General features: G+C 40.0%; 1 protein-coding gene across 1 annotated transcript; it reads left to right on the top strand.

Moving 5' to 3' along the window:
* The first annotated feature begins 5795 nt into the window (after positions 1-5795).
* LOC115681759 (probable receptor-like protein kinase At5g18500) lies at positions 5796-11277 on the top strand. The gene is made up of 8 exons (XM_030605827.2): positions 5796-6313; positions 6741-7419; positions 7532-7636; positions 8022-8144; positions 8223-8393; positions 8585-8714; positions 9935-10147; positions 10863-11277. The coding sequence occupies exons 2-8, from the start codon at positions 6752-6754 to the stop codon at positions 10989-10991; spliced, it is 1539 nt and encodes a 512-aa protein (XP_030461687.1). The 5' UTR covers positions 5796-6313; positions 6741-6751; the 3' UTR covers positions 10992-11277.
* Positions 11278-12254: the final 977 nt, after the last annotated feature.

Below are 12254 nucleotides of genomic sequence, written 5' to 3'. Positions count from 1 at the left end.
GTACTTGATTTGAGCAAATACCTCTTGAGCCAAATATTTCTGGGGAAATGCACTTTCCCAAACGTAGCCCGACTCCTGTCACTCTAGTCCCTTGTTTAATGCAGTCCTCCGGCGACCGGTGATATGAAACTCCGATCAAATTGCTCTTTTCTTTTCTGTGCTTTCGAATTTTTTACCCTGGATTCCGCTTCCTGGACTTCTTCTGATCGGAAGAAGAACATGAGTCCATGTTGAGAGATGTCAGTCCAATTCTATTTCACAGTTTCCACGTCCTGTTTTGAAAACATATATTTGTTTATATAAGCCTAAGGTATCAATTTGATCTGAATCGCATATATCCGGTCATCGGAGGACTACATTGGACAGTGGGCTAAAGTTGCAGGATCTAATTGTGCAAATTGAGAGTTTCTAGGCTTGATTGCACAATTACCTAAGTTATAGAACACGAAATGGAATTAGCACAATTATCTAAGTTATAGAACCCGAAATGGAATTATCTCTATTTTGAGCAGTTCCTCCTAAAATCTAAAATCTACCAATTGGAATAAGTTCCTCATTTTTTGAAATCTGGAACCTATTCCGCATACCTTGGAATCCGGAATTGGACAGGTTCTCACCGGTCCGGTTCTCCGGTTCCTGGTTCTGCCCTGGAACCATTGAATCTAGTTGTGAGGATTAGGTTTTTTTTTTTTTTTATATTGAAAACAATCTCCACAACTTATATACGAATTCTCAACTGGACCCAACTAAATGGGCCCTAATAATTTTACTCGGTCCATATTCCTGAACATACCCATCGTTGCTCTCGCTTGCGGCTGCAATTGTCACTAGTCATATCCGGTAAACTTGATGGATGGTTGATTTTATGTATACTATACTGTGCATATATAATGAAAGTTTCTTTTAGGGGGACAACATCACTGTCTAGAAACTCCGGCCGGCAGCGGCCACCACCACGGATATACTGTCGCGCACCTCCGCCCCACCTGCTCCGCCGTCAGCTTGCTCAGCCACCGTGGGATGGTGCCCTTGCCCTCTCTCATCGCCTTTCCGGTGATGAAGTTCGAAAGTGGGACGGGAGGAAAGAGAGAGAATGTCGCGAGGCAAAGAAGAGAGACGAGTCTATTTATTCGCTTCGACTGAGGTGGAGGTGCGGTGGAGATAGAGGGGACGGCGACCGGTGCCGTGGCGGATGGCGGCGGCGGCGGCAGCGGCTTAAGTTTTGCATGTGGGTCATTTGAAGCCACTGGAAAGCATGCCACGTGTCCGGGGCAGCACTTAAAAATGACTCAAGTTATTTTCCTGTGAAAACGGGTTGTAAACTTTTCTCGGAAAAATTAAGAAAAACTCGAAAGCTCAAGTGGGTATTGCATAACATGTGACTTCCTTATTTGGATTAGATAATTAAATATGGAAGCCCAGTTTATAATTTTTTATAGGTATATTAATGTTGAGTCACGAGGCCAATGTCATTTATTTATCTTTTGAACATCAAGCCCCGTGAAGGGCCGTGAATTTTGCGAATTAATTGAGTGCAAAAATTGCGGGAAGACCTTGGGCAAAGTATGGTCCAAAACCTAGCTCTATGTCCCATATGATTCTGCTGATCAATCACATCTATATGCTCCCTAGAATACTTTAGAAACCTCGTAGGGCTAGCCTCATTAATTCTAATAAATGACATTGTATGTGGTACCGAATACCATTTCACTATTTTCGACCGGCCATATTAGTAGCTAGGGGTGTCAGAACCAAATTGGAAAACCGAACCAAATTCAAATTTCATGCGTTTTTTCTTGGGTTTCGGATCATATAATGAAAATACCAGTTTTTTCACTCAGGTTCAAATAGTTTTGGTTTAGTTCTGTTCGGTTCGGTTCGGTTAACTGATGATCCAAATTGAAAATTGCCCTTCTTCTTAATATTACAATAAACCTCTTCTTAATATTGCAAAAAAGAAAACCGAAAAACCGAATTGAATCGAAGTGGGTCTTCGGTTCAGAATATACTCGGTTCAGGTCGTGGTTCGGTTCAAAGCTAATACACACCCAAACGGTTCGATTCAGTTTGGTTTTTCTGAAAACCTAAACCGAACCGTACCGTCGACACCCCTACGTAGCTATAGACACACTTTCTAGCAGATACTTTGAGTTCATTCGACCACGTCGGAGTATCTATCATTGCTGCACGACCAGCCTTCTCGTGGATTCCTATTTTCTCTCCTTTTTTTTTTTGGGCTAACCGTGTCATGGTAGGCGAAAATAAGCTCGGATTTGATGAACAAAGCATTCGAAGAATAGGAATAGATCTTGTTCGCGAGGCAAACTAACATCTCACGCCTTATATGGTAATAAAGATTTGGACTTTGATTCTATCTAATGAAAGGTATCAATCATTAGCTGTTATAGGCATCGTTTGTAGTGTGATTTACGTAAATATATCTATCAATGCGAGCTCTCTCTCTTTTAGAGAGATAGAGAAAGAGAGGGCACAAATAATTGAGGAATAATTGTGACAGATTGCTTGATAATAATCAATGCCTTTCATTTTAGGGTAAGCACCAGAGAAAAGTACACCTACATTTTTTGGCTTTAATTAAATAAGGGACAATTACCGAAAAAAGTCATAAGCCTATTATACTTGTGCTGATTCAGTTCTCAACCTTTCAATTGTGTCAATTTAGTCTTAAATTTTTTTACATTTTTGTCAATCGAGTTCATTTAGTCAATTTTGACTAGAAATCGCTGACGCGGACACCGACCGTCCTACCTGGCACGGCCGACACTGTCATGGACATTTTTGATAATATTTTAATTTTTTTGAATTTTGTGCAATTTTGTGGTTTTTTTTCCTTTTCTTTATTAGAGAAACGATAAGGGTCGTCGGCACTGGGCGAGGGCCGCGATGCCCCTTGCTTTGGTTGGCGAGGGCTGATGCTCTCACCTAATCTGTGTGAGGCTATGACGCCCTAATAAGGTGAGGGCATCTTGCCCCTCATCTGTGGCCGGCGGCCGTTGTCAACACTCAGTCCAAATAAAAAGTAAATAAAATAAAATAAAAAATGGAAAAAGAAAACCAAAAAATTATTAAATACTATAGAAAAATGCTTACGTACCATATAGGACGTCTAGCGTTTCCGTTAGCCATTTCCAGTCAAAATTGTTCGGACCGATTCAATTGGCAAAACGTGAAAATATTTCAAACTAAATTAGCACAATTGAAATGTTTAAAATTGACTTAGCATAAGTGCAATAAATTTAAGATTTTTTTGATAATTTCCTCGTCTATTCAATGATTGGACCTCTCCCTAGTTAATAATTTAATTTACTTCAAGCAATAAATATTAATATCGAACATGTGCACGAAAGGTGAAGCATTATATCACGCAATTAATAGTTTTTAACATGTACGGATTGCGAGAAAATCGCTCTTTCTGCAAAGTCTTGATAATTTCGGGCAAGCCAGAAAAATAAAAATAAAAATAAAAAGCTTATTAACTACGCAAAATATTGATATAAGGTCAAACTGCATGCATGCATAGGATTCGTTGGAGGGAGTTTTTTGTTTTTGTTTTTGTTTTTGTCAAAATCCGTTGGAGGGAGTTCTCCACTTGCACTATTTATTAGATATCAAAAGGATCATAGAAAAATTGAAGATTATTAATTATTTATTGCATGGACAGATAATCTAGCATTAAGAAAAAAAAAAAGAATGCAAGTGGATCCATCTTAGTTATCTATAGATTTTGTTTGTACATGCCAGCATCCTTAATCTCTCCATTAACATGATCATCATCAACCTCGAAACTCATTCATAATCAATGAAAATTGCGGCCTAAAGCCGACCGCCGTGTTAATCTTTCCATCAGCTGGCAAGATATATATGGACCTAATCTCTATAAGGAGATTGATTAAGACCCGGAAATTGTACCGATCTTATCACGGGACCGTGGATCACGGGTCGAACTCGAAACGGAGACGACCCTTTTGCCAAGTGAATGGGGGGACCCTGCTAATTAGTCTTAGATAGCCCTGGGTCAATTAGGGTTTCTTTTCTTTTCTGGGGTTTTTCTGTATCTGGCTGGAACAAGGAAAAATTGGAAGTCCATGCAGCTGTTGTATACACAGCAAGAAGCTGGCTCTTCCTAAGATGGCAGTGTATGGGATGATGATGACTCAGGAAAAAAACACATAAATATCACCAGCCCACTCCCATAGATATATTGCTGTGCACGCCACAAAAATTGGCGACCTGGCACACAGCTCAGCAACATGGTCCCCAAAATGAGAGCCAGCACTCCGCCACCATCATGCTGGCCTTAGCCATTAGTCACCACCCAAATCAGTAGCTGGAAAAGAAAAAAGAATTATATTTGCATACTAGGGTCTGCACCAGTCTTCCTTTCCTAGGGGGGGTCAAAAGTGGATACCTGATTTTGGAACCCTGGGTAACTGATCGGAGATTTTGAAGAAGGCTCGAGTTCCACCGGTCGAGAGAATGAAGGATTATTGAATTGATTCGATACGAAACTCGTGACGAGAGAGCGATTGCTTATGAATTCTCCCGTGTGAGCATGAAGAAAGAGCAACCTTGGTCCGCTTGCTAGAGATCATTTAACCAGAAATGAAAACATAACAACACAAGTTTGATTTGGTGGGTAGCTCATAAGCTCAAATATAAGTAGTTAGATATTGATTTTTGTTTTGTCAATTGTCTTTGTACGGTCCTTAGGTAACTCTCCCATTGTACTTCACCCTGTCATCCATTAGTCGAGGGAGTTGAATTTTCAGGGGGACCCCAATCCCAAATTTTTTGAGGACAACTTTTATGTATGATGGCTGAAAGGGAAACACCCCCTTAAATAAGTGTGGCTGTCCATTGTACTTCACCCTGTCATCCATTAGCTGAAGGACTTGAATTTCCAGGGGGACCCCAATCCCAATTTTTTTTAGGACAGTTTTCAATTATAACTGGTAAAGGCGAAACCCACTGATCAGGATCACCTTTTGTTCTTCACATTCATTGTTACATAAACCACTCATTTTTCTCCTTTAGCCAATGGCTAGGGCCATAGACTCCATGGATGTTGTGAAGAAAAAGCTCCCCTTTTTGTTGTATTTTATCATGGTTCTGCTCAAATGATTATTTCAATTCTTCTTAGCAGGTTACAGCAGCTATTGAATCGGGCATGTATATTTTTTTTCAGCAATGTGCAAGATACTGCACAAAACAAACGTTTGAGAGCAATATTAATATAAGTTTACAGTGGCTTTGATAATCCAATGTCAGGGGGCAGTGAGAATGTTAGTCTGTGAGTCCCCCACAATCTATGAACTTGGTGAGGCATGCTGTGATTGTGTGAATGGTGGTTTTGCACAGCTTAAGCGGCCATGTTTGTCCTTTAGAGGTTTTCTCTATTGTCCTTTAGAGATAAGACTGTCAAACCAGATAATAAAACCTTTTCGTTCCTTTTACTTTTCCCCATAAACCAATCCCTGAATCTGACTAAATTGCTTGTCATAACCATCAAAATCATCAGATTTCATCACCCACTTTTTCTTCAATCGGGGTGTTTGACCATCACATGCATAGTATTTGTTTTTTGGCCGAGCATCACATGCGTAGTTTAATGCAGTCAAGAAAACCCAAGAAAGAGATTTAAGGTGAAGACCTCTGTGCACAAACCAACAAAACCTGTCATTTGTTTAATGCAGTCTGGTCAGATTTTACATTTGCCCAAACAAGTGAAACTAAAAATCAAAACTTTTTCAGTAAATTACTGATAATCTGTCAATGTCCATGACAGATCGTGATAGAGAATCAAATCTCAAAGAGGTTATAGTAGTTCCTTTACATGCACAAATACATTTGCCTTCTCTTTTCCTGTATTAATGTGAAGCTGTAAGAGCACCTACCGCTGATAACTCCACCCCCTCTTCTTTGTTTATCCCCAGGACACAAACCAAACCAACTCATCTCTGATATTCCTTTATTTCCCTTTTTCTCTTTGCAACAAACCTCTCTACCTTCCCTTGCGTTTCTGGGTCTCAGAGAAAGCTACATTTCAGCTTAGATTCAGACTCACATTAAGCTTGCTGATGGGAAAAACCAGGTTTTGCATTGTCTATATATAATTGGCTTTCTTGAACCAACCGTGGCTGATTCAAGTTTCTTGAAATGTCTCTTATGAGCTGAAAATGGGTTGGTTGGTCTCCTTTTGGAGAGATCTATGATTCTGGGATTAAGCTCTCCTTGCAAGATTGAGTTTTTGTCGGAGATCTAGAACTCTGGATGTGAAGCGCCTCTGAGAAAGGTGAGAAATTGATGAATTGTAATCTTTCCTCTTTTTAGCCTCTGTTGTGTCAATTTTTGTGCTGGTTCAATATTAAAATTATGTTTTTTTTTGGTATGCTGGTCAGATGGTCAATTAGAGACAATGATATGAATGTTAGTTTCGTCTTATATCTGCAGCGTCTCGATCTAATGATGGCATTGTAAAGCTTGTGTAGGCTTTTGCTTTCTGATTTGTGGTCTTGACTAGCCAATCGCTTTGCAGTCTTTCCGGTGTTTTAGGAAATGAAAATGTGGTATTTTGATGACTGCCGTTATGACTAGGTGTAGCTTCGCTGACTCTCTTGGGTGCCTGAAACTGTACGTGAATCTGGAAATGAAAGTTGGTGATCCTAATACAAGGTTTTACGCTTTGAGGAAGTTGCTAAGTTCTTTTACACATTTTGTAGGCAGTGAAAATATGGCCACAGATCTCAATGCTGAATTATCCAAGGATACTGCCATTTTCAACCTTAAGGTTTGGGAGGTCATAGGAATCGTCGTGGGTTTGTTTATCGTGATCATTCTCTCCGTATTATCGCTGTGTTTAATGTTGAAGAAAAAATCGAGAAGAATGCGAGACAAACTGCCCCTCAGCCAGATTCCGACCGTTTCTAAGGAAATCAAAGAAGTTAGGGTGGAGCAAGTGTCCACCAGTGCATTTGCTCCCCGTGATGGCATCCTTCTCACTATTCAGGACAAATCCAGTGACAAAGAATCGGATAAAGTGCTTGTACATCTCGGCATGGAGAAACTGTACAAAGGAGATAATAGCAGCCACTCTGGGTCATTTCATCGTGTAGACAGAGACGGTTATGGATCCCAATCAGGAGACGAATCGAACTCTGGCATTGTGACTGTTTACAAACCTTCTTCGTCACACCCGATAACCGCTCCTTCACCTTTGTCTGGCTTGCCCGAATTTTCGCACTTGGGCTGGGGTCACTGGTTTACGTTGAGGGATCTTGAGCTAGCAACAAGCCGGTTTTCCAAGGAAAATGTCCTTGGTGAGGGAGGTTATGGAGTTGTTTACAGGGGCCGTCTTATCAATGGGACTCCCGTGGCAGTTAAGAAAATTCTGAACAATGTGTAAGTTTACATTTTCATTGCAACTTACAGGGTTGACACTATTTGCTTTTGCTCCCTTTAAGATGTGACTTGGATTCCTAAGGAAATTTGCTTTTCAAACTCAATGTGATAGGGGCCAAGCAGAGAAAGAATTTAGAGTGGAAGTCGAAGCCATTGGGCATGTGCGCCATAAGAATTTGGTTCGTCTTCTTGGGTACTGCGTGGAAGGGACACATAGGTACTGCTCCTGTTCATGGTGGCTCGAGTCTTCTGGTAGACCACGATCTCTTCAGTGTATAATAAGTTGAAATGTGGGACCACTGTGCCACCGCAAGTGCAATGTGAAGAAAACTTGCTGGAATAACAAAAGCGCTGCATGTCAGATCAATAGTGGAGAAATATTGAACTGAAGAGTGTCGCTTTAGGCGTGATGGATTTTGGATAAGCTGGTAGCTTATACTAAAAACAATTAACTTCTATATCATCATTATGTAGGCCCCAATTTAAACCACCAAATAAGACAATCTATGTTCCCATCTGATTAGCACAGTAGCTTGATTTTGCTTCAATTATAATGTGGTTTCCTTGGTGCTAAACGGTACCTGTCGTGTGAAAACTCATAGGGTGTTGGTGTACGAGTATGTCAACAATGGAAACCTGGAGCAGTGGCTTCATGGAGCTATGCGCCAGCAGGGATATCTCACTTGGGAAGCTCGAATAAAGGTTCTGCTTGGCACAGCTAAAGCGTAGGTTCATTCTGTATAGTTTCTACAAGTTTCATGTGGTTCCGTTCTAGTTCTAAGCTGCAGTTCATGATTTTGCAGTCTAGCTTACCTGCATGAAGCCATAGAGCCTAAAGTTGTTCACCGAGACATTAAGTCGAGCAATATATTGATCGATGATGAATTCAATGCCAAGGTGTCTGATTTTGGTTTGGCCAAGTTGCTGGGTGAAGGGAAAAGTCATGTCACAACTCGAGTTATGGGAACTTTTGGGTTAGTTTCCTTCTTTCCTTATATTCTATGACAGTTCAGTCAGTCTTCCCTCACACACGGGATCTTTCTTTTTTTTAAACATTGTAGTCATCCTTCCCTCGCACGCGGGATCTATCTTTTTTCCCCAAGTAAACACTGGACTTATTGGTAAAACTATTTCCGCGATTGACCTTTCATCTTAATTATATCAGGTATGTGGCTCCCGAGTATGCAAATACTGGCCTTTTAAATGAAAAGAGCGATGTCTACAGCTTTGGTGTGGTTCTACTTGAAGCAATCACTGGTAGAGATCCTGTTGACTATGGACGTCCAGCCAATGAGGTACCCAATCATGCCATCGGATTAGCATATTCAAATTGTTTAAAATTTCTCAAGCATGGGACATGCATAATATGCATGTTTCAGCTTCTTCTGGCAAACTAATTCTAGTTTTTTGGTTGTAAGACATTGTTTTTCTAGATCACTTCCTCTCTGTGCTGCAATAACAATACAAAAGTTACGACTGTACTGGCTAACACGGAGATCAGGTGTACCTATATTGGAGCACACGTATAATGCTTTTGAAAGCCACTTATTTCTCGATTCCAGGATGCTTTTGAGAAAAAGCATAGTAACCCTCTTGAGAGTTTTAGGTGCTTTTGCATAGCAATAAGAGCTGTCTCCTGCTTCCTTGTCATACTTGAAGTAATTGCTCATCCTTGTTCATACTTTCTATTTGAAAACTGTTCATAAAAATTGACCTCATGCTCCATTTTCTACTCTGTCTAATTAGAAGTTTGCTGGGTCAAGATTTGCCATTAGCATGCCATTGTGTTAGACTTGGATTTAAGAGTTCAGTTGGTTTCTTTCATGCTTTCTACAGTTTGCTTGGGGGGAACTCTTGTGGGGTACTTGCTCTTTTAAAGTAATAGTGTCGACTGACCTCGTGCCAGTTTATCTACAAAACTTGGTTCAATTTCCACTTAAGTCGATTTTAGGTGGTTTCTCTGTTTGCCTGTGCTGGTTGATTCGAATAAATTTTCTGCTATTACCTTGGCGTAACATTTCATCAGTTATAACGGGTTGCATCCTGCTATCATATGGCACATGCAGTACTTTCTTGGAGCCTAAGTTTGTCAATAGCTGTTCTGCTTCTTCCCTTCTCACATTCAGAAAAGTGATACGTCTGCGGTAATTATATGATAGTTTCCTGCAAAAAAGTGGCTTTTCCGAGAAAAAAAATATATGTGGTCTAAGAATTTAATGAATGTGGCTATCCCTAGTGGTAGAACTATATCTTTAGAGTCTACTGTTCAGCATTCCATTTTTGAAGTTCTCTGCTCTCACTTTTTCTACCCCCATTCCATCAGACTGCAAAAATATGTACTTACATTTACTGATATTTGCTTCCAAAAGCATCTTGAATCATGGAACGATGCCTTTATATTCTGCATCCTCATCTCTTCTATTGTGCTCCAGAGGAGTCCTGTTTCATCTCCGTTGAACTACTTAATGAACACATCCATCCTAACAAGTCTGATCAATAACTCATAATTTTTCAGGTGAATCTGGTTGATTGGTTGAAAATGATGGTCGGCAGCCGCCGGTCAGAAGAGGTGGTTGACCCTAATATTGAGGTTAGGCCCTCAACTAGAGCCTTGAAGCGAGCCCTTTTGACAGCTTTGAGGTGCGTTGACCCAGATCATGAAAAGAGACCCAAGATGGGCCAAGTTGTCCGAATGCTTGAATCCGAGGAGTATCCAATACCAAGAGAGGTAGCTTTTCCGATTATGTTTACCTTTTTTCCAATTAAATCTTGTAGATCAAATTTCATTGTACTCGGATGGACCTCTCGATGACATCTGCTCCATTTTGCTGCTGCTCCCTTCACGGTCTGCATTTCCCTTCTGTAATGCATAGTAAAAGTGTTTCGTCAGGTTCCCCTTGTCTCATATCAACTTGGCTGCCTCATTTGAAGTACCCTTTTCTCTGATGTTCCATTTCATAGGGCATTTCTATTATTCGAAGGATCACTCAGTTGTTTTTAGTTGTCCAAACTTTCTTGACTGGAGATTGATTATCATTGATGAAACACGCAAATTGTACTCTGAGCAGAGAGTAAGAGATATACTAGCTCACAGCCACACACCACCTCAGCTAGAGATTGACACTTTCAAGTGAAAAAAGATACTACCCATAGGGCAACGGCGACGGCGACGGTATACTGACCCATTCACCATAACATCAGCTTGGTAACCTCCACATAGCACATCACAGGATGTGTCCATCAATCTCTACTTTTTCTTCAAGCTGATCCTTCTTCTTCCGACAAGCATCATAGTACTTAATTCTATCATGTTCCTCATGCAAAGTATTCCTGTCGGAACTTCCATCAAATGTTGTACTTTTCCGATCCATACATCTCATCGGATATCGGGACATTGTTCCAGTTTTGTTCCTCCTAAGAAAGTATCATATCTGTGGTTTCAGGATAGAAGGCACCGTAGAACCCAGGGAGGTAGTAGCATGGAGATGGATTCCCAGCGGGAGATGTCTGACACGGACCGGAGCGACTATCCAGGTTCAAGATCAGAAAGCAAAGCGTATCAGCGAACGTGAAAGCAACAGATCTACATGGACTGTTTCTCCATATGGGAACCAAGGGCTGATGCAGTATTCATGACACTTCTCTTCCCCATTTTCCAATTAGATGGTGATTGTTAAGCATGGGGTTTGGGAAGGGACATGATCATTCTTTTGTTTTTTTCGTTTTCGGGTCTTTTCTGTAGATGATGAATGATTGTTGCCTATGTGTGGAAGTGGAGAGTACTGAAAAGAACCTTAGCATAGAGGGTGTGTGTGTACAGATGGTTAGCATCCAAAGATCGATTGATTAAATGCTTCATTAGTCCTTTGTTGGAAGAGAAAGTGCTTCTTGAGGCCAAAGGGAAACAAAGTTCCATCGTGTCTCTTGAATATGATCAGCATGCATCTGTTGGTTTTATCTTTTCCCACTTGAGCTTGTTCCACTTCCACATTGGAATTGGAGGTTTACCTAAAAAGTGACATTTGCATACTATAATTACACCCAAGTTGAGAAATATAATTACAAGATATAATTGTTGGAGAAGATAGTAGTTAGTACGATGTACCAATATCGCGAAATGCTTAGGTTGTCGAGAACGTTGAATCCACATGATAATTAACTTTTTAGCTTTAATAATGTAGGGGCATGAACACAGAGAAGTGATTACCTGACGGGCCGTGAGATTATATTCTTATGAATATTTAGATTCTCAATATGACTGATTATGCTTTGATGTTTCTGTATAAGTAGATTCATTCCAATGACTATCAATTGAGCATCTTCTATGGCCATCTTTTGACTTTATCCTGCATAAAGTGCAGGGTACTAGCAAAAACTTGAGAATGATTTACCCTATCTGTCGACATATCTCGTACAATCTAGTGATTGGGAAGTTCTTGTGCATTTCATCATAACTTGCCATATGGCAATTTGATAAAGAGTCAAAAAGTCTATTTTTGCTCATGGAATTTTGCCAACAAAATTTGTCAACTTAGAGCCATTAAATCCTAAAACTTTAACTTCATTTATTTAAGTCCTACAATTTGTGACCTTTGATCTAGTCAAGTCAAGAAGAAAGGACTCAAAGTGCATCAAAATTGTAACAAATGAACCAAAAAAAAAAGGTCTTCAAATTTAAGTGTACGAAATTAACAAGTTTTAGGATTTGTAAATTAAAAAAAAAACATTAAATTCAAACGAGAATTGTGTGCTTAATAATTAATTAAACTCCGAAAAACAAAAGGTACTGGAAAACATCGTTTTCTTGTTAATATGAATAACTTTGTTGGTCAAAA

The sequence above is a fragment of the Syzygium oleosum genome, unplaced genomic scaffold (genome assembly GCF_021117445.2).
Source record: "Syzygium oleosum isolate NSW1041296 unplaced genomic scaffold, Sole_v2.1 Sole_v2.01, whole genome shotgun sequence".
In the NCBI taxonomy this organism is placed as follows: domain Eukaryota; kingdom Viridiplantae; phylum Streptophyta; class Magnoliopsida; order Myrtales; family Myrtaceae; genus Syzygium; species Syzygium oleosum.
Note: the sequence above shows the minus strand (reverse complement) of the source record. Positions and strands in the feature narration are given on the sequence as shown.